At 43.1% G+C, this 22,323-nt stretch overlaps 1 protein-coding gene across 1 annotated transcript in view; it reads left to right on the top strand.

Moving 5' to 3' along the window:
- Nucleotides 1-18,676, top strand: part of LOC142994870 (BCL11 transcription factor A-like) — a 34,713-nt gene extending 16,037 nt beyond the window's left edge. Inside the window, exon 3 of the mRNA XM_076145747.1 lies at nt 13,379-18,676. Within this exon, the coding sequence (XP_076001862.1) occupies nt 13,379-15,357 (1,979 nt within the window). The 3' untranslated portion in view covers nt 15,358-18,676. The remainder of the gene's footprint in view (nt 1-13,378) is intronic.
- Nucleotides 18,677-22,323: the final 3,647 nt, after the last annotated feature.

Genomic DNA, 22,323 nt, shown 5'->3' with positions numbered 1-22,323 from the left:
CGTCACACCTCCTTCTCTCTCTCGCTTTCCCTCCTTCTCTGCTTCATGCATTTGCCTTTTCCTGGCTAGCTAACCACCTCCTCTTAGTTCCCTTCTCCCCCCCCCCCCCAGTTCTCCTTGCTCCTGCCATCTTATTATCTGAGAGGTTGAAGGGAAGGGGCCCCTTTGCATCTCCTCCTCCTCCTACTCTTCCTCTTCTTCTTGCATTGAGCTCCCTCTCCTCTGACCCCCAGCCCGCTTCCCCTCAGTTTATCTGACTAAACTGCCCTGGACGTATGTGGACCCTGCACTTTATGAACCCGAAGCTCAGGAAGGAAGCTGGCCTAACCACTGCCTGTACTGCTGCCTTCTGTCAGTTACCACTGCTGTCAAAACTCCATTCCTGTGTGAAGCTAATGTGGCCAGCAAGCGTTGTGCCTTTTCGTTGCACAGTGGATATCGCAAATTGAAAATCTATGGCAATGTTTTTTACATATTTTGTCCTTCCTCACTGTATGCCTGTATGTGAAAGAGATAGTGGGCATCTCAATGAAATGATCACAAAATATAGGCCTCGCTCACTTATATGAAATTATGGTGATTAACATAAGCTAATTACTCGGAAGGATGAACAGGAGGAGGAGATGAAAAGGGAGAGAATGAGTGAAGAAGAAGTGCCGGCCATGGCGAGCCCTCTTTGGTTACACAAAATGTCTGCATATGTGGCCACCGAGTGAGATATTATTAGCGTTATTTTGCCTCAGTTATCTGAGAGAATGGTGCTTTTAGGCCTCCTTGTTTAAGTGGCTGACAGACACTTGAGTTCTGCAGCAGATTAAATGAAATTTTAGCAGCTTTTTCTTGGGGCCTGGCCATAAAACCACACAAAGGAAGCAGCTGCCACTAATGTAATCTAGAATGGATGCTGTAGTGTAAAGCTGTCCACCACTCTTTTGTTTTTCCCTTCTTCCCTCTACAGCTTTCTACTCCATTCTTGCTGCCCTTCAGCTACACCCCTTCCTCTCAAAATAAGATCCTCGTTCTTTCACACCTTTTAATTCCTCTTCTCAGCAGGTACCCCTGTGTGCACAGCAAAGGTGATAAAACCGGACAAGAGCAATAAAGGCCATGTGTTTTAAGAGCAAACATATCTTTTTATGTCTTTATATAGCTATATGGCAGAGTCAAAGGTTCAAGATAGCTGTTGGGTTGCCTCTGAAACACTTTCTCCCATTAGGATTTTTTTCCAGCCCTATGTCATATCACATGGACATGTATGGAATGAGCATATAGGGCCTTTAAAAGTTGACCTTGCACAAACAAAGTTCATTTCTAGGAATGCAGCACCAGCAGTACTTTGGGGTCAATGCCCTGACGACCCCTGTGTCAGTCAGGGGTTGTCAGCCCCTCTCCAAACGACAGGGTAGATCTTGAGAACCTGAGTTCATGCTCGCAGGGAGTGTGGAGTTACATTCATGTCATGGTTGTCATTGTGCAAGTGACAGAGAGAGAGATAGAAAAAAAGAGAACAAGAGAGATAAAGAAGGGATGGTGAAAAAGCATGTCAAAGGGAAACAATGAGTTAATTCGATTATTGAAAATAAAATGTGGTTATTAGCTTTGCTTACATGCACACAGTTATCTGGCTAAGTTCTGTTTGCCTTAAACCACAAACCCGAAACCAAGATGTTTACATGAGCTCATTCGTGGTAGCATAAGAAGTAATCCTGTTTAGGTGTAGAATACTCCTGCATATTTATTTGACTGGACTAATCCCTTCCTCGTGCATGTAGTAGCCCCCGGGATGTTCATATCACACAGTCTGTATTCTTTACATGTTGCTGTGTGTGGCTATCTAAATATTTCCTGATATCCATGGGGATCTGTATGGCGAGGCAGGTTACCTCCACTCTCCACAAGGGCGGCGTCTTTCTCCAGAGTTCACTCCAAAAAGTTTAGTTTTAGTTACATTGCATTAAAGTCTCAGTCACCTCGTTTAACTTAACTGAACTTAGCCTGATGAAATTATTCATCAGACCATGGCATGTGTTTACCCAATCAATACTAGGATTTTAGTCAAGCTAATACTGGACTGTTGCTGTACATGTAAACATAGTCATTGAAAGTCTTCCGTTGGTTATTTAAAATCAAGTTTTATTGACTGTTAGAGATTCAATGGCACAAACATCTGGCCCATAAATCTCAAGTGGTGCCTGAGAAAATAACTCTTCCCATTCCCTGATCAGCCATTAATCCAAATTTCCACACTTCCACACAGACTAATTTATATATTATTGGTTAGCTGACGAGACATGTAGCTAGAGCAGAGGCCATTTCATTTGCGGAAACTATTATGATAATGAACTGAGCTGAACTGAGGCAAGACACCCATTGGCAGAGACTATTGTACAGTATATCATAAACATATTGCTTCAGTAGACTTCTCACCCTTTTGTGCATAAGGTTGTGTGTGTGTGTATGCGTGTGTATGCGTGTGTATGCGTGTCTGTGTGTGTAAACGAGTCTTGCCAGTGCCTGTTGTGGAATGTCTCATTGACCCTTTTGGTGAAGAAATGATGGCTTGGAGGTGGACTCAACTGGCCGTTCAGCCAACCAGTCAAACAGTCGGCCAGCCAGTCAGTCAGGCTGCACATGCATGTGTCCTGTCCTGCAGCTGTCTGCGTATAAATCCTTCTGTCACCACAGACACCCAACCTTTCCTCACATATCCTGCTCATTGACTCTTTCCTGACTTTATTTAAAGGCTCGCTTTAGAGTCTCTGTAAGACATTAAGTGTAGTTAGCTGTTTCTTGAGGTAAATTAAAGGAAGATCTTTCTCTTTTCTGCTGACCCACTGAGAGGTTACTGGAGGCGCTAACTCTGCCTGTTACTGCCATCTTCCCTACTGTCTTTTTTATTAACTCCGTCTGTGTTTGTATTTTTCCTTGGTTACATTTGCTTTTATTGAGACTCCTAATTAAAAGGGAGAAGAATTTGTGGTGGTTCAACACATATGCACACATGCAACACACACACACACACTGCACACACGTGTAACAAACATGCTCACACTTACACACCGACACCACACATGTTTACTTAAACCTGATGACCCAATAGAAATAGCTATTGCCCCCCTTTGCCACCCTCCTTTTCTGCTCCTCTGCTCCTTCCTCCTCCCTCCCCAGGGTAGGTCGCTATAGTCCCCCTGCTATAAGCATAGTGATCTATAGGAGCTCCAGACCCAGACAGATTTTTGGCATGGCTGTGCAGGTAGCATTCCAGCATCGGTTGAGATCTTAGGGCCCTAGCCTCGTTAAAAGCCTGATTTATGCTCTACAGCTGGGCACAAAGGAACCTACAGGTTGGCTACCTTAATTAATATCATGCTCACTACTGCTTGGATTGCTTCATGTTCATGATACACCTCCAGGGAGAATAAGTGGAAACGTCCACATGCTGTATTTTTACAGACTAGTGTCGGCATGTTGCACATCTAAATAATCTTGACATGTCAAATCAATATGCAAGGACACACGTTCAGTGATTTGACACTTGTATCCCTCATAAAATTGAAATTGTGCCTATAGTGGAATACAGAGCAGTAGTCCTACTTGGTCCTACTGTCCACCATTTTACCCGCTTCTCTCCCAGTGCTGTGGTGACTGATCTGGCCACATGTCTTCAATTAGCAGGCAGGAATCTGGTATGGCGAGCCTAGAAGATGAAGAATTGTGGGGAGCGTGGCCTGCCATTGCAAACCATATGGCTCATCCATCTTACAGACTGTTATTGATGGTAAACGTTACATGTAGGTATTAACTGGCTGCCTTCACCCTGTTCTAACCCTACTCTTCCCTTTCCACTGGTCCATACGGCACAGGCTAGTGACGTTCTAAATGGACTGAGAAAGAAATTTGTGACGTGTGACATGTAACACATCCTTGACTCACTTGATTTGTGAACCATCTCTCCAGAACAGGACTTCCTTGGTGTAGGTGTGAATGTAGCAGGTATCAAACCTCTCAGCTAATTCTAGCAATATTACTATGAAGCTGTAGCTGTTTAGCAGCAGAGCACTAAAGGGAACCTTTATAGGTCACTTTGGATACATGAGCACTTCCTCATTCTGCCATGTGTCTTCCTGCAGTGTCAGAATGTCTTGAAGGGGTTGATAAAGGCCTGAACAGGAGGCCATTTTGCAATTTTAATCAGGATTTGGAAAGTGTGTGGCTTGAAAAGTGGCCCAGCACTGTTTTTCCTTCTTCATGAATTACTAATGGGTTGGGGAAGACTGGGGATGGAGGAACAGATGAATGGATGGTGGCGGGTTGGGGCATTGAGGTCTCAGTGCTAGTGTCCATATCCTTATTTTAGAATAAAGTTAGGCTTCAATAATTCACTTTGTAATGAAATATTTAGTGAAATAATAGTAATAACACGCAGCAATTGTGATGGAGTACGTTTTCAACCCAACATATATGTTGTATGGTCACTGCAAGTACAAACTGGATATTTCCACTTTGTTTGGCCATTTTGAAGGAAAATGAAACTGTGCGCTTCTCTGATCGCACAATAACACTCAGTATAAAGAGTCCAGCTATTGATACTTCCTTAACCACGCAACCAGCGTGCACACAGTCACATTAACCAGATGGGATGCGTGTTAAACCCTCAAACGCCACAGCTTCAGGCCATGGGACACTCCAACACACTGGCCCTCTTGTATTAAAGTGCCTTGTCCCTCCTCAGTGCCTTGCGGCTCAAATGCATAAGGGGCTGCTATGGTTGGCCCTGAGCTCACATGCCCTGGTCCTCTCACCCTGAGGTGGTGGGACAGGGTGAAAAATAAGGCCATGTTTAAAAAAGCCCTTGTTCAGTGCTATTTAGATGATGGCCCCACTCTTGAAAGCTTCCGGGGCTACTGCATGTTCAATAACAAGTATCCAAGGTCAGATTTTGACATTACCAAAGCAGTTTGTTCCTAGTGTTTTATAAGTAACAGCTCAACACTTGTACTTCACCACAAGACCTAGAGCATTGTATACTGATATGGAAACCCAAACTCCCCAGACAAACCTTAACACCAGTCCACTCTTGGTGTCCTCCCACAGAGTTAGAGATATTATTTATACTGACAGAAGACCCCAGGCAAAGGCAACAGGAAAAATGCACCTGTGCACTTAAACTGGTCCGACACATGGATGAAGAAATGAAATTTGCACTAAATGAATGGGTGGAAAAGTATATATATGTGTGTGTGTGTTTGTGTGTGTGCACGTGCGTTTGTCATGTGCGTTATGGGATATTAAAAAACCGTATATATTTTTTCATGTGCAGTGTCTGCTAAAGTAGAGAGCAGCTTAAAGATTAAAAAGGGCTCGGATGGGGAGAGAGAGCATGAGAGAGAGGGAGTGACAGAGAGAGAGAGACAGAGAGAGAGAGAGAAGAGAGAGAGAGAGAGAGAGAGAGACCCACTTTAACCTCTCAGTTTTGTCATCAGAGCGTGTTAAGAAAATAGTGTGATGAAGGATCATGCAGGCAGCATGAGGGAGGTAAAGCAACAAGGCGAGTATCCCCCAGACAAGCTGTCCAGACAGATTCAGTACGCGTGTATGTCCGTATGTGTGGAGACTCCATTAGCATAAAGATAGACAGGCCTGTGCCTGTAGATCACCTAAAGACTTAAACCCTCAGTGCCCAGGCTCTCCCTTCCATTTCAACTTTTCTTTCTCTCAGTTATTTCACATGGTGGAATATTATGCTCATCTTCAAAACGAGAAGCTTTTCATACATTAAAGTTCAGTAATGTCTAGAGGAGTGGGAGGGGATTCCTGCTGAAGTAACAGGATAGTTAAATGGCTGATTTGGCCAATGTTGATAAAAGACAGTGATTAATTAATTGAACTCTAATTGATGTATAAATTAATCATAAATCGTTTCTAAATTCTGATCAAAACTTCTAGTGCTGCATTCAGCAAATGCAAACCCACTTGTAAAAAAACAACTACTCTTCTTACTTTGTGTTGCTATTCTTTGTATACTGACCTTGGATAAAAGTCATTTCCAAATGAGACAGCGCTGACATACAAATCACTCTAGTGAAGCTCTCAACATGTACTTTTTATTTACTTCAGTCTCGCTTTGATTTGTCACCTCTCCTCCTACTTTAGAGGGCAGACTGTATTTGACAGATTCTATTATTATTATAGATTTCTAACCTTGACAATATACCATAATTCAGTTTCTGTTTTTATTGTAATTTTTCCTGGCTGAAAACAGTCTTTGGAGTCTAACACCCTGGGCTTTGGCAGCCAACAAAGAAATCCCTATGCAGGAAAAAACCCTGTAATTGCTATTTGAAACACTGCGAGGTTGGCCTCTTGTGATTTGTTCCTTTGAATATTCACCAAATAATCATATTGATTATAAGTCACACTACACACTGGTGTTGAAGTAACGCGTTCAAATCTTCCAACGTCTTTTTTCGTGTGGTGTCTCTCCGGGTTTATCTATCTCTCTGTTTGTGAGAGGAGACTGACGAGGGAGAAAGTGGGGAGGTCAGATACAGGGCCCTGTATGCTCCGATGAAGCCGAATCACGTCCTGGCAAATGGTATGCAGGCTCATAACGCGCTCCACTCATCCAATAGCCAGAGACGAAACAGTTTTGACAGTGTCGAATGCCCTGCCCTGGGGCCTTATCATCCTCCGCTGCTTGCCTGCCTCCCTCCCCTATTTCTCCTCTCCTGATGCTATCTATCTGGAGATTTATGCAGAAATGTGCAGCTAGTCGACCTCCCTGGTCCTGCTCCATCCTTTCTGCAGGGACGGCAGCTTGTCATAAGCTGAGCTATGCAGAGATAGGGAAGCTCCGGCTGTTGGCCTCATGTCTTATGGAGGCTATCTTGTCCGTGCACTTCAAATAGTGATGATTCATGTAAGGAAAGACAGTGGACGGTCCTATTATTCTCTTCTCTCCTATTCTAGTTCAGTCTAGTCTAGTTTAGTCTGTGCTAGTCTAGTCAAGTAAAGTCTCATCCCCCTAAGCTGCAGGTTTATTGAGACATATCTTATCCTTGACAGAACACTTTCTACATTTCCCCTCTGAAGTGCTTAGAGACTCTCTGCCCATCTGGGATATTGCCCGACTCCAAAAATACTCCTACTTGATTAAGTCTTGTCATGTACCTGGTTATGTGTGCTTAAACTGACACATGGCAGTTTCTTTGAATCCAGCCCTTCACTTAACACCGACTCCATCATTGAGTGTTGGCTTTTGTTGACGCTGGTTTGATCCTATGGAGCAAAGCCCAACTCAATAAATAATCTCTGTGGAAGTGTATATAAGCGATGATCCATTTAATTAGACTGGTTAGGCTTAGAAGCCCAGAGGTCTTTTCACTGTACCATTAGAGCGAGGATGAGAAACAACAGCGTGCATCCTCTCACCAATGCGAGTAAGCAGAGAGCAAATAATGATCTGCACCCAGAGACACGGCAGGCCCAGCCTACTATAAGGTCTGCTGGACTCAGCCGCACCCAAGAAAAAAGCTGTCCAGCTGGGCTTAGCTGGAATGGATAAATGGAGAGATGGACGGATGGATGGGTAAGTGGATGGTCAGTACAAACGCAGTTCACTCGAGAAAAGATCAAAGGCACTGAGGTCACATACGGAAACAGACAGCGCAAAGCAATGCTAATTTTAAAATTAATGTGACATGGGTATTACATACAAACATGGACATACACACACAGCACACAGGCATAAATGTGTGTCGGCACACATGGACACATAATCTAACAGCAAGCACGCATATTCATTACACACCCTCTCATGCAAGCAAAATTACATGCATATGAAAACTCACTTCCCCAACAAATTTGCATGTATGTGAACACACGCACACACACACACACGCGAACATCAGTTGTCTATTGTGTATGGTGCGTGCATTCATTGGCCCTGTGTGGGAGCCATCTGTCCAAAATGGTTTCTTAGTGACTCAAAGAGACGCTTCAGTTCCACTGTTGCTCTTATCATCTTTCAGGAGAAGGAGAAGGGCTAAGGAAAGGTAATAAGTGTGAAAGTCTGATTGGAGACAAAGCCACAGCCAGCAGATTACTTTATCCTGGGCACAGGCCCTCAAAGACCACCATGTGTCTTTATCTAGAGATCTGGAAATACACCCCTCTTTCGCTCACTGATGCCAACTCGGCCTACCTTTCTCTCTACTTCTCTCATAGGTCTCCACTCTCTCTCTTTCCACACCTCTCTTTTTCCTATTATTCTTGTTCTCTCTGTGTGATGTGAGTAGTGGTTATCACAGACACTGTAACGCGTGAGTCCTACTATCACCAACCAGTGCCAGAGTCCCCCGGTCCACACCAGACTGGGAATTGAGGTTTCAGGCTTGTTCTAGACCCCGGCTTTGCTTTCTGTTTAGTAAACCGTATTTCCTACATCCGGCTTTGTCTCAGTAACAAGTGTTGGTCAAACAAGCCTTTTGTCTCTGGCCAGTGGCTCAGTAGACCACAAAGAGTCTGGCGCGGGACAAAGACGTGAGTGTATGAGCCCGAGTGTGTGTTGCTGTGTGGGAGCAAGAGAGACAGAGAGAGAGAGCGAAAGAAGGAGGAAGGTCAAAGCCGCGCAGCACCTGCTCTCTCAGGTTGTTGTGAAAAACAAATAGTGATGCAGAAACAAAGAGATGTGGCCTGATGTGGATCAAAGTACAGTACAGTTTTCAGGTGCTTTGTTTTGTTTTTCCTTTCCATTTTTTATCCAATCGTTGGTGGTACAAGGACATGTGAAAAAACTATTGCAGTTGTTCGGTTAGAACTTTACAGCCTTGTTGTAGTTCGATTGCAGACTTATTGCACTAGCTTTAGTGTTTAAAAAAAAAAGAACTTACTGGAGAGGAATCCCAGGTTGCATCTCATCATCTGTTCTCCTCCAAACCCTTTAAAATTTGAGATACAGGTTATTCACACTATTGAATTCAAAAACACGTATATCCAATTATTGATGCATTAAAATGTACCAGGTATATTTCAATACATCAATTGCACAACAGTTATCATAGGGACTCTTCACAAGGAACCCTTAATTCAGATACTTGTGTATATCTTACTGCAAAGTGCTCCTACTTAAATAGAATATTCGATAGGATATGTAATGCCTTTATCAATGTCACGACTTATTCAGGTGAGAGTTGTGCACAACAAAGTGAACATAGAAAATTCAGGACACAGAGGAAGAGATTTAATGGATCCCTCTCTGGCCTCTACTCTCTTAATTCACCCTTCACATCTCTCCAAACCCTGACTGTGAATACCCTGATGATATAAACAGGGTCGTAATCACATTAACGGCAGTTACGACTGAGCCGCTCTTAAGAGGCACTGTATTGACAGCCTTACTTCTTCTTCAATGCTCTCACTCCAACACCTATAAACACTTATGAATATTGGCTAAGACCTGCTATTAGCATAACCACTTTTCAGGTGTGTGTGTCAGTGCTCTTTAGGCCAAGCGACTGATAACTTTGGGGAATGGTAGTGTCATATTGTGTGCCCCATGTATCCCCCCTCTGATTCTCTCTCCTCCTGCTTCTCCTATTGGAAGGCCTGTAAGCTAATCCTGTTAGCCTGTTCCTCCATTAGCTAAATGATCAATTTCAGTGAGAGCTGTGTGGTCACACTGGATACCCTGTGCCCACTCATAGAGTTGGTCAAGGACAAAAAAAAAATAGAGGTCACGCCAAGTGGGCTAATTTTTGGACATATGGATGTAATTTTATTCCTAATTTCGGGAATGCTGTAGTGTTGTAGTCCTTGTCACTGTACCTTCACTGCCAGGCTTGTAGAAAGTACACATGTAACCTCCTAGACACATGCTGTTGCCATTGCGAGACACTTTTCTTCAGTTGAGGGTGTTATGGGTCATCTGAGCTTCTGAGATCCAGCTCCTGTGATCAATAGGAGCGATTTAATGCAGGAATCCTCTATCAGGATGGATGAAACCTCACTGTGATGCTGAGCCAAAGTGTCCCTGTGTCACCTGTGTGCCCAAAGTTTCTGGGTTTGGGTCGGTAAATAGAGTGATGGATAGATAGATGAAGGGAGGAAGAGACAGTTGATGACATTTTTTCTAAATGCATCATTAGCCTGCCAACTGTGGGTCGAGGTCACGGTTGTCTTGGCGTCTGTTTTGTTTGTTTGTGTTTGTGGCTTTGTTTGGGTGGATGCGATTAAGGGGGAAGGGGTGGTATGAATTCACGCCCATGATGGGGGTCAGTCTGTGCGTGTGTGTGTGTGTGTGTGAAGGATGAGAATGGCATGGGGGGTTGGGTCACTCACAACAGCGCAATCTGCATGAGCAAAGTGTACATAATGCCTCCGCCTCAGAGACTGTTTATGCGTATCCTCCATATTGCTTTGTCTGGCCAGCTGTTTTGTCTGGTACTCTGGGACAGTGATGTCAGCGTGGTGTCAGCATCTACAGGCCACCATATCTGCTATTTTATCTGCTGCACCATTGTTTCTCCTCTCCCCTTGCATCAGTCGGCCTGGTGTTTCTTGCACAGACCCTGGATCGTGTTCTCTGCCCCATTGCAGTGAGCTGTTCTTGTTAGACGCCATATTAGCCTCTCCTGCTTTGTGTTGCAATGAGGTGAAATGGCTTTGAAAGAGCTGTTAACCCTCCTTTCGTCATATTGGACAGTTCTGTATTGCTCATCTATGCTTTGCCTCTTTAGTTCTTTATATTTCTCTTTGTATGGTCATCACTCTTTTACCTTTCGCCTCCTGATCCCCTCTGCCTGCTCCCTTTCTCTCTCTCTTTTACTTATCCACTACTTTGGCTCTGTCTCTCTCCCAAAGTAGCTCTTTCAGCCTTTGCTATGAAACGGCAGCTAAAGGGTTGTCACTGTGGGTTCTCCTCTCTCCTGATCCTATTTCAAAGAGGACCTGGAGATCCAACATTAGCCTCAGCTCTCCTTCTCCCCGAGCCTAACTCACCACAGACATAGTGGCAGGAGAGAAACGAGAGAGAGAGAGAGAGAGAGAGAGAGAGAGAGAGAGAGAGAGAGAGAGAGAGAGAGAGAGAGAGAGACTGGGTGTTTTTTAAGATATCCGTCCTCTGTCACATATTTCTCTACACTTTCACTATAAAAAAATCTTCATCAAACACCTTGTCAAAATGCCTCTTCCATCCCTTTGAGAAAAGCCATTAAAGATAGCAGTGCATCTTGCCATGCAGTGGTCCGGCTTGTTGATGCCAATCAATGTGTCCACAGCTTGTACAGGGATAACAATTATCATCTCTGTTTGTGGCAGGAGTGCACTGTCAATGTCTATAGATGGGCTGGTGATTGCATAGTAGAAGACGTGCCGTTTTTGATACATAAGAAAATGAATTGACTACTTGCTTTGAAGTGCAGTGTGGCTCTTATGTCCTTCAGAAATGTGGTGGGTTGTCATTATAGGAATGTCCCCTTCACGCCACACTTCTCTCCCTCCTGCCATCCCTCGCTCCCTTGCTTTTTCCCCCTGCCTCTTTCCCTCACACCCATGATCCCTCAGCGCTTCCCTCCTGCTGACTGACATGGTTGTGTCTCAGAGGAGAGGACGACACGTGTGCCACTTCTCTGCCTCTCTCACCTGTCCTTCACAATAGGCAGATAAAATTGCACGCATAATGTGTGCTCTCACATTAAGACTAGGATAAGGAAATCGTAGGTGCCTGATTATTGTAACCTTTGTATGAGCCATAAAGGGCTTTCTGTTTAGAGGCATGAAACACACATAATAAGGAAACATATATAGGCTCAGTCTAAACTGCAACCAATGTAATGGGCACGTTTTATTTGTGCATATGAAAGAGGGAGCAAAAACGTGTATGGGCAAATGGCTTTTTTATGATGGAAAAATTCCATAGTGGGTCAAAGCCCCTTGCAGGTGGCAGCAATTAACTGTAATTTTTGCAGATTGTAATGATCCATAATTTACCAGTATACCCCCTTCCAACTCTTTTCAGCCCAGAGAAAAGGTTTGCGTGGAGGTTTGATTGGGTGCACATTTTATGCTGTGTTCTGGTCTTTAAGTGAGATTGTTCGGAAGGGGCCGTCGTGGTAGCAGACACATGAGATAGAACGGAGGACCACAAAACACCAATCTCTCCCCTCTATTACTCATCCACAACATCCGTCTTTTCTCCCAGCCTCCGTTGTCTCTTTCTGTCCCTTCTTCACTCCTTTGTCTCCTAACCACAGCAGGCTTTAAACATGCAAGCCTGTCCATCCACCATCTTAGGGATCACACATACGCGCTCTGGCTTCTTTTCTCTCTCCCCCTTTCTACCCCCTTGTTCTCCCACTCTAGCATAGGATGACTGCGGTTTGGGTTCAATGTCTGCAAATGACTTTAGAAAAATGGCCTCCAGTAGAAAAGAAAAAAGAGAAGAAAGGATAAGAAAGCAGAGAGATGAAAGAGCGAGCACATTTGCAAGTGGCAAATGCTTCTTATTTTGCATATCTTTCACTTCTGCTTTCCCCTTCTTCTCCTTTTCTATTCACCTGAGAGGATTTTAAATAAATCCATAAAGCATGAAATATCAGAAATAGAAAAGCAGTGCATGAAATGCATTTTCATTGGAGCCTCCCCACCTACATAGGCACTTACTTAAATTTGCACTTGCATTTTTGATGTGAATGTGTTTTTTGTGATAAACACTGGTATGTTTTATGACCTCTTGTATTCAGCGTTAATATGCAGCATTGATACATGTCCTTCTTTGGTCTTGATAATTCCGTAAACAAGGCATTGCAGGAGAGATGAGTGTGATTAATGAGATTAAGTATGCATTGTCAGGCAGATCTCAGGTCAGTGTGTAAGAGCGATTCCACAGTCAGTATTTAATATTAAACTGTGTGAATAATTTTTTTGCTGCTTGGGAAATTTTCAGTACTGTGAAGTATGCAGTATGATTATAACACAAATGTTAAATATAAGTTGAAAATATTTTAAAATGCACAGTGCAGAATACAAAAAAATGTTCCCTTGATGGACAAATATTTTGGGTGTAAAAAACGATGACGGAGTCCAGCTGCCAGAATAACAACAGACCAACATTCCTGAATATAAATGTTAACAAATTCAAATTATATTTAATTATACAGTTATCGTCAATAATTATCATTAAAAAATTCTTTTGATATCATAGAAATTTAGGACAAAATGGTTGTGTTAAGTATTTGTATGCTGTATTCAAAAACCTCATAATGCAGAGTTGTACAGCAATTATGAATGATTTTGGCTTTATTTTATTAAGAGAAATTGCTATTTCATTCGTGTTATCATTTTAACATGTGATGTAATGTTACTTTCTGTGTATCTCCAGATAAAGATGAGCCCAGCAGTTACACCTGCACCACATGCAAGCAGCCCTTCACTAGTGCCTGGTTCCTGCTCCAGCATGCCCAGAACACTCATGGCTTCCGCATCTATCTGGAGAGCGAGCCTGGCAGCCCCCTCACCCCCCGTGTGGCTACAGCCCCTGGGATGGGGGGAGAGTGTGCCACCTCCCAGCCCCCCCTTCATGCTGTCCACTTGGCTGAAGGAAGTCCATACAACCTCCTGAGGATGCCGGGATCTGGGTCTGCGCGGGACTCGGCTTCCACTCCTCGTGAGGGCCGTTACCCTCGTACACCACCGCTCTTTAGCCCCCCACCACGTCACCATCTCAGCCCTGATGACCTGGCCCTGGCAACTCATCATCCTAGCGCCTTTGACAGAGTAATGAGGCTCAACTCAGTGCCACTAGAAGCCCCTTCGAGCATGGACTTCTCCAGGCGGCTTCGTGAGCTGGCTGGGAATGCCACCGGGGCTTCCCCACCTCTCTCTCCCAACAGGCCCAACCCTATGCAGCGGCTCCTGCAGCCATTCCAGCCAGGTTCAAAGCCTCCGTTTTCAGCTACGCCTCCCCTAAACTCGTCTCAGTCACCTTCTGGCTCACACTCCACCCCGAATCCCATATCCAGCACGGCCCAACCAGGTACTCCTCTCAAGGCAAAGTCGTGTGAGTTCTGCGGGAAGACCTTCAAGTTCCAGAGCAACCTGATCGTTCACCGGCGTAGCCACACAGGTGAAAAGCCATTCAAGTGTCATCTATGTAACCATGCCTGCACCCAGGCTAGCAAACTAAAACGCCACATGAAGACCCACTGTCAAACCAAGTCTTCGGCACTAAATGCTAAATCCGATGATGGCCTCTCCACTGCCAGTTCCCCCGAGCCTGGTACCAGTGAGCTGATGGGCAGTGCCACAGATGCCCTAAAGTCAGTGGTTGCCAAGTTTAAGACTGAGAATAACGGCCGGATGCCTGAAAATGGAGAAGAGGAGGAGGAAGAGGAGGAGGAGGAGGAAGAAGAGGAGGAGGAGGAGGAGGAAGAGGAGGAGGAAGAAGAGGAAGAAGGGGAAGAGGAGGAAATGGATGGCAAACCGAATGGAGGAGAAGAAGAGGGAAGAAATGACTATCGTTTCAGCCTGCGGCTAGAAGGGGCACGCCATCACCAAAATAGTGAGGCCCTGCACCCACACCGCCGCAGCACATCCAGGGAGCCCGGTGAGGAGGACTCAGCTATGGAGACGGACCGGGGAGATGATGTAACCACCACAACTGTTAACGGCCTCGGACCTCTCTCAACTGAAAGCCTGTCCAGGAAGCTGTTAGGTGGAAGGGCCAGCCCCGGCTCCCTCAGTCCTTTGTCCAAGCGCATCAAGGTGGAGAAAGACCTTGATCCCCCTACACCCACCATCCCAAACACAGAGAACGTCTACTCCCAGTGGCTAGCTGGGTACGCTGCCTCACGACAACTCAAGGACCCCTTCCTCAGCTTTTCAGGCGGGGACTCCAGACAATCGCCCTTTGCCTCCTCGTCCGAGCACTCATCAGAGAATGGAAGTTTGCGCTTCTCTACTCCGCCTGGCGAGCTGGACGGGGAACGCGTCACTTCGGGACGCAGTGGTACCGGCAGCGGGGCCAGCACCCCCCATGGGAACGGCAGGCCAAGTTCCAAGGATGGCCGCCGCAGTGACACCTGTGAGTTTTGTGGCAAGGTGTTCAAGAACTGCAGCAATTTGACAGTGCATCGACGCAGTCACACAGGAGAGCGACCCTACAAGTGTGAGCTCTGCAGTTACGCCTGCGCCCAGAGCTCCAAGCTCACCCGCCACATGAAGACCCACGGGCAGATGGGCAAGGACGTATACAAATGTGAAATTTGCCACATGCCTTTCAGTGTATACAGCACTCTGGAGAAACACATGAAGAAGTGGCACAGTGACCGCCCTCTGGCTAATGACATTAAGACTGAGTAGGCAGAGAGCAGCATGCTGGCGGCTCTGGCTCTCAGCTCCCCTGGCTAACTAGCAGATAAGTGAGGGGACAGGACAGCAGGGTGAGACACCAGTACACAGTACACAGTACAGCCCTGTTATCATCCCTGACTTGAAAAAGCTGAATGCATGATCCATCGGGGCAATACTATTGCATCAAACGCAAAACTTTTTGAGCCTTTCTATTGTGCAATAATTTACACATTTTGTATTTTTTGTAACTGGACAGCATGCTCAATGTGTTTTGGCTACTTAGAGAGAAAATTGTCCTCGGCTGGTGGGTTTGGTTGTACACGTGTTGCTGTTGATCATTTTTAATTTCCTCGACATGAACAAGTTAGTTACGAGAACTCATGCTGCATACAGTTCATACTGTTTTACATATCATGTACAGTTTTGTGTTCAAACATAGTGGACAGTGTCATATTATCAAAACACCACGAAAAGCAGGGTCACACTTAAAATTGATCTTTGTGAAAGATTTTCCATGCAAGAGTGAAATATAAGATATATATATAAATTGGTCTGCCTATGTAATGCTAGGCACTAGCGCCATAAATATTTCTTTTACAGCGATGAAATTAACAATATGGTGTGAAAGAACAACAAAGAGTGCCTTGGATATTTTACCTGCATTAGTTAATTCTCCTTTTTGCTATAAGCTCAGAGTTTCAGATATAGAAAATTAAAGGACATTTTGTGCATGTGTGGAACAAGCAGGTCCTTGCATCAAGCACCTGTACGACCCCGTTGATTTTGTGACTTAGCAGAGCATAAGGAACCAGCTGAAACAGAAAAAAAATATTATGTGTATCTCTGGTAAATCATTTATCTGCCTGACTCGTGTATATTGTTATTCTCCAGATTATGATTCTGTTTACTGGCATGTTACATGCTAAACAAGAGTAGGAGATTGGTCTGTGGAGTTTTGGTTTAGGTGTTTATGTTTTGCGGTACACATGTACCATATTAAGAGGGTACTCTAATGAGTCATTTTAATTTTACCAACGTGAAGCTCTTAATTTTTCCAGAGTGTTTTATTTTCGTTCAATGTGTGCAGTTTTTTGTAAGTAGCACAAAATTATTTTGGTGTCAGCCAGCCAGGCAGTGTAGCCAGCAGTCACTTGAAGACCTCACAGTGGGTGTTAGCTGTCCTAAGCCAGACAAACTTGTTTAGGGTGGGCTTGGGTGTTGGGTGGGGGTTGGATAAGGGTAGCGGGTGGAGTTTGGGTTAACCAGGTGTCTCTACAATTCAGATGTTTATGTCTTTATAGCGTTTATTCTCTTTGCTGCGATAGATCTTAGAAATGCTTAAGTAATTTGAAACTTTTTCATCAATTTACATCAGAAATTGGAAAGTCCAAATCTAACAGCATGAATCTAAATTTGGTTAAACTGCTTTTTTTAAAGAAACAATTGAACCCCTCACACACAACAGACCAATCGCGGTTTTGTCATTTTGAGTCGAGATGCTCTAGTCCTGCTTGTGGTAGTTTTTTAATTTTCATCCCCTGTCATTGTCGATGATATAGCACTTGTCACTCTGCCTTGGATCCTGTATCTGTCTCTCTAATCGGAGGTACAGTCGGTTGAGTATAAAAGAAGGACCGGATTTCAGATCTGGGACAAACTACGTGCACTGTTCAATTTTCCCAGTTTACAGTTGGACACTCAAGGGAAAACTTGCTCTTATGCTGATGGGTTTGGTGTGGTGTCATTGCTTTGCGTTAAAAAAAGAAGAAAAAGAAAAAGAAAAAAAAAAAAAAATAGTTGAGCTAGAAACTGTTGGCAGCCATGTTTTCTCCTGAGAATTGAACATCAGTTTGGTTCCTGGGAGTCTCAGTGCAGGAACCGCCATAGAAATATCCTGCTTCATACCATATAGAACTATACCGCTAAATACAGAATGAAAAAATTATACAAATTTGATTTAAAAAGATAAGAAAATTGTGTTTTTGTTTTCTTTAAAGTAACACTTCAATACCATTAGGGGAGAACTTTATTTAAATTTCATTTTGAATTTTATTGGTTATTGTTGTTTCTCTTTTTTGTCTTGGTGACGTCCAGGATTTGATCACTATGTAATGAATTGTAATGTTTCTCATCTTTTTTGCCTTTACTATACACAAGTCTTCAGGTTGAACAAAAATTTGCATTGGGGAGAGATTTATGATATATAAATATATAGAGAGAACTTAAACACATAGGAAAATGCACACACATGTAAGTTCCTATGTTCAAAACACATTTATGGTCTACTTTTTTCCTGTATTTAGAATGGTATTTGAATTTAATGTTCACTTAGTGTAGGCACTTATAGTATTTATGTTGGAGCCTGTATTTCTAACTGTTTTGCCTGTACTCTTTAAAGGTTTCAATGTACCCTTTTTTTCTGTAGTGAAAAAAAAAATCCCAACAAGCTGCCACCGTATATTTTCTTAATTTGGCAGGATAATATAGTGTGAATAATTTGTATGCTTGAAAATAAGTATGTTTTTGAAAAATAAAATGTTGTGGTGTTCCCCAAGGGTGAGAGGCCATGTAATGGCCTCCAGAGGCAGTCCCGCTGGAGTAACCACAATGAGGTAAAAAACAGGTGGTTGTACATATCTTTTTAGTTTGTTTTTATATTGTTCTCTCCTGCCATTTTATATGCAGTAATACAAGCTATTGTTGGGTTTTCTCGGTAGCCAACTTTTTACTGTCCTTTCACATGTACCACCTGACAACATTCCAGCAGTTTTTAAAAACACCTTTTGTCATATGCAATCAATCCAACATCAATCTGAAAAGCATTTTCCTTCTTTCTGGTTTTGATACATTGTTTTATTTTGAGTTTTTTTTTCTTTGCCAAAAGAGCCATGGTATGTTATAATTTAATATGGTACATCTCATATGCAAGGCTTATTCTAAACAGAACTGAAATCATTGAAAGTTTGGTACATTTTACATTTGGTACATTTACGTTTTCAGCTTGCTTTCATCCTGTGTTCTGTATTTGCTCTCAAGCTATTTGTTCTGAACTGAACTTGAAGTTGACCTATGGCATTGGTTGACATTATTTATTATTTCTATACAAACACACTCTGTTCAGAACAGAGTCACTGCAAAACAAATCAGTTCATTCTCTCCCTCCTGATGGATTCTGATGGCTCCATTTCTTTGTTTGATGACCAAAGGTCATTGACCAACATTTATGAATTCTTACTCTACCTACAGGTTATGTTGTCATTATTTTTCAATTATGGAGATGCCACTCTATTTTCAGCTGTCGTCTGCATTATTCTCTTCACTCAGCCGTTTTGTCTTGAAAAAATAAAAAGTATTGCATACATACATGAATTTGGTGCCTGTTTGTTATTTTGCTGATTGCTGCCGACAATCACAGCAATGTTCTGCTGCGTCTTAAACGCTCTGATTGCCCCCAAGGGTATTTTGGTGTTCATATCTTTCATACTTTTGGAATTGTTTAGAAATTTTCCCCTTGAAAATCCCCATTCAGATAGATACGGAAACACACATCCTTCACCTCCTGCCCAATGTAAGCCCTTCTAACTCCAGCATACTGTCTCATAAACCAGTCAAACTCTTTTTTTAGGCCTTCAGACTTTAAACTTTCAGGCCTTGGTTATCATCTTAAAAACTTTAACAATGTTTGAGATTTGTGTTTGAAATAGTTAAGATATGAAGATTCTTCAGCCTTTAACATTGGTGTCTGTGGTGTTTGTCAGAATGGCAGCAAGTTGAAGCTCATTGGCTCAGTTAAGCAGTTGAAGTTTCTAATCTCCAAAACTTTCTTCAGCTCTTGAATACATGAGTGTATTGTAATCAACATCACAGCAGCTACGCTACCTACATATCCAAATGATGAGACATCAATTGACCTGATGGTGGCGCTACAACAAGGACCAAATTTTGTCAATACCTCAGGTTTATATACACTTTATTGACTTATAGTTGTTTGTTATTTTATTATCTGCTGAAGCAAATTGTCACGTTACTGCAGCATGGTCAACGAGCGATGTAGCCCTAAATCTAAAAACAGAATAAACTGAATTGAAGCAGAATTCAAATCTGCAGAGTAAAATATTTAGTGTAAAAGTAAACAGCATACTGCAAAACCAGCAATATGAAAATATTACATATAATACAGTGAGGCCAGTCGATTATATATAGGTAATAAATAAGGTAGCAATAGATTAAAATGAAAGAACATAGGACAGAAAATAAGAACCATTGTGTGCACAGATTTTAAAAGCTTGTCTAAACCTTTAAGAGAGGATGTGCAAGACAAGTGTGCTGAAAGGGAGTGTGAATGGAGTACAAAAATACAGATCAACAGTGCATTCACCTGTCACACACAGCTGTGGTGAAAGCGGGGAATAATTTCCTGAAACGTTCTTTGCGAAAGCGAAGCTGAATGATTCTGTTAGAAATCAAGCTCTTATGTGTGTCTAGTGTGTCATGGAGGGGATGGGCTGGGTACTCTATGATAGAGAGCTTGGTCACTGACCTTCTCTTCGTCACAGATTCAAATAGATACAGTGGCCAATGTCAGCTTTCTGGAAGAGTTTATTCTGAGTTTATCTTTGATTACTTTTGACAATTTTCCACCTGATAAAATCCCAAGCAGTTCAAACATCCTTCAGACGATCCTTATTCAAGCTCTTCAAAGTGCTAACTATTCAAATGTTTGAATGGTCTCAAGACTTCAAACTTTAAGATACAAGTTCAAAATTTGAAAATGTTCAACTTTATTTTTTAAATATAACAAATTCAAAATGGTGATGATTCTTTTGAAATGATTTCATGCTTAATTGTTGAACATTTAGCTCATCAATCATTCCACCATGAGCAACATGCACTGCTCAGATTGTCTACTCTGCCAATGCCCTCAGAGTTAAACTTTGACCTATCTGTGACCCCGTTTGTGACCTTTGCACAACCAGGGAGAGAATAGCTGTTTGTGACATAAGCAGAGGAAACACAACAATGCACTTTGTTGCCTTCTTCTCCAGAGTAGAACAAGAGCAAGTGCCTTCTTCAGCCTAACATCCATCACTACAAAATGTAACTGTAGCCTCTGTCACTCTACAGTCAGGAAAGGTCTTGCTATTGTCCTGGACAGCAGTAAGGGAGAAGTGGAATACAGGACACAGCACAATGTACATTTTACAGCAACATGACTCATGTGAGACGAAGGACCCGGACAGTTCTAGATGAATGAGATAAGAGTACATGTTTGTCCTGCCACTCACTTAGCCCTCATTTGAATTAAATGTAGACTGAAAATTTGACTGATTTAGAGCTCAGGGAGTCTGGGTCCATTGGGACAGATGACTGAATGATTTGCAAATGAAAGGTGCTGTCAGAGATTCTGTTTTTAACACCAATCAATAAGGATGTGAGGCAGCATTATTGCAGCCTGTCCTGTCTTATTCTAGTTTTTCTACACATTTTGACAGTTAGCAGAGCTTTCCATTTTTTGCCACCACTTACTGTCTTGGAGAGACAATGGCACCGCCTGCTTGACTGGCAATCACAGCTCTAAGTGAGAACACAGTTTAATTACTACTTAAACTTGAATACTTTGTTTGTGGATACTTATGAAACCAGGTGTGTTTGCGTGGCTCAGCTTGGCTCACCAGGCATAGGGGTGGAAGTTCACCACCATATCTCCAGTCTGTGGCCTTGTCAGGTCTATTTGACTGTGTTATATCTCCAACAACCCTCCCATCTCTTCCTGTCTCTCTGCCCATCCCCCTTCTTCTTCTTCTTCTTTTTTAACAGGAGTCTTTACCCTATGTTTACGTCCCCTACTTTACATCATTTGCTCTCCTTGTCCATCATTCATGCAGATATACTTTAAAATCCCAGTCTTTCTTTTCTTTCCCCCTGTTTTCTTCCTCTTGCTATTTGAAGCACTGGAGGGCAACGTGACAGACTAATCACTCTCCTTGTCCGAGCCTGGCGCTGTTTGCCTTGCAAGGCCAGATTAAAGTTCACAGATAGAGAGAGGTTCCTGCTTAGGCCAGGTGTTGACAGTTAAGATAAAGCAGAGTCGCAAGGAAGTGGGGGTGGTTGGGTGGGTGTTGCGAGAGTGTGTGTTTGTGCATGTGTGTTCTTGCACATATATACACACATTATGTTCAAGGGAGGGTGGTGGTGGCCCTACCCCCTTCGTCTCCGTGCTCTCAAGTTCAATGTCAAGAAAGCAACAATGCTTTGGCCCACAAATCCCGCCACTAAACAACCCATGCATAGCAGACATAGTTTTCCCACAGCAGACTCTCGGCCCTTGTCTACCATCCCCTGACCCCTCCTCCTCACAATGTAGGCATATGTCCTTAACTTGTAAAGGCATCAGTCATTGACCAAAAAGAGAGTTTGCCAAAGAAACCCTTGTTTGAATAGTTAGTCTCATCAAACTGTTTTGTTCATTTGTAAAACTAGACGTTGGAGGAGAAAATGAAAAATGTGATGTTTTACTCCTCTCATTTCTGGGTAGTCTTGGGGGGATACATTGTTTCCTTGTTGAAGGCCAACAATTTATTAGTTCATTATGCTAATCGAAAGTAGTTCACTAACACTCCTGAAAAGATAAAGATTCCCCTCCCTCCCTCCCTCCCTCCCTCCCTCGCTTTCTCTTCCTCCCTGTATTCCACTTCTCTCTGTCCTGACTTGCCTGTATGTTTAAATCAGAGGAGGCCTCTCAGGCATAGCTGAGGAAATCCTGTCCAGGAGAGAGTCAACGTATTGACTCCATTCTCTAATCCTCCTAATATCCCACTTCTGCCTGCCATTGCTCCCTCTCATTTTCTCTGCTTTCCTCTTTTTCCTCTTTTTCTCTGTCATTCGCTCCAAATGTCAGTTTATCATCTTTTTTCTGCATTTTTTCCTTCATTCACTCAGTGTTCTCCCCAATATTGTATGCGCTCTGTCACACTC

The sequence above is a fragment of the Genypterus blacodes genome, unplaced genomic scaffold (assembly GCF_046128005.1).
Source record: "Genypterus blacodes isolate CSIRO-AG114 ecotype Tasmania unplaced genomic scaffold, CSIRO-AGI_Gbla_v1 ptg000030l_1, whole genome shotgun sequence".
NCBI classification, from domain to species: domain Eukaryota; kingdom Metazoa; phylum Chordata; class Actinopteri; order Ophidiiformes; family Ophidiidae; genus Genypterus; species Genypterus blacodes.
Note: the sequence above shows the minus strand (reverse complement) of the source record. Positions and strands in the feature narration are given on the sequence as shown.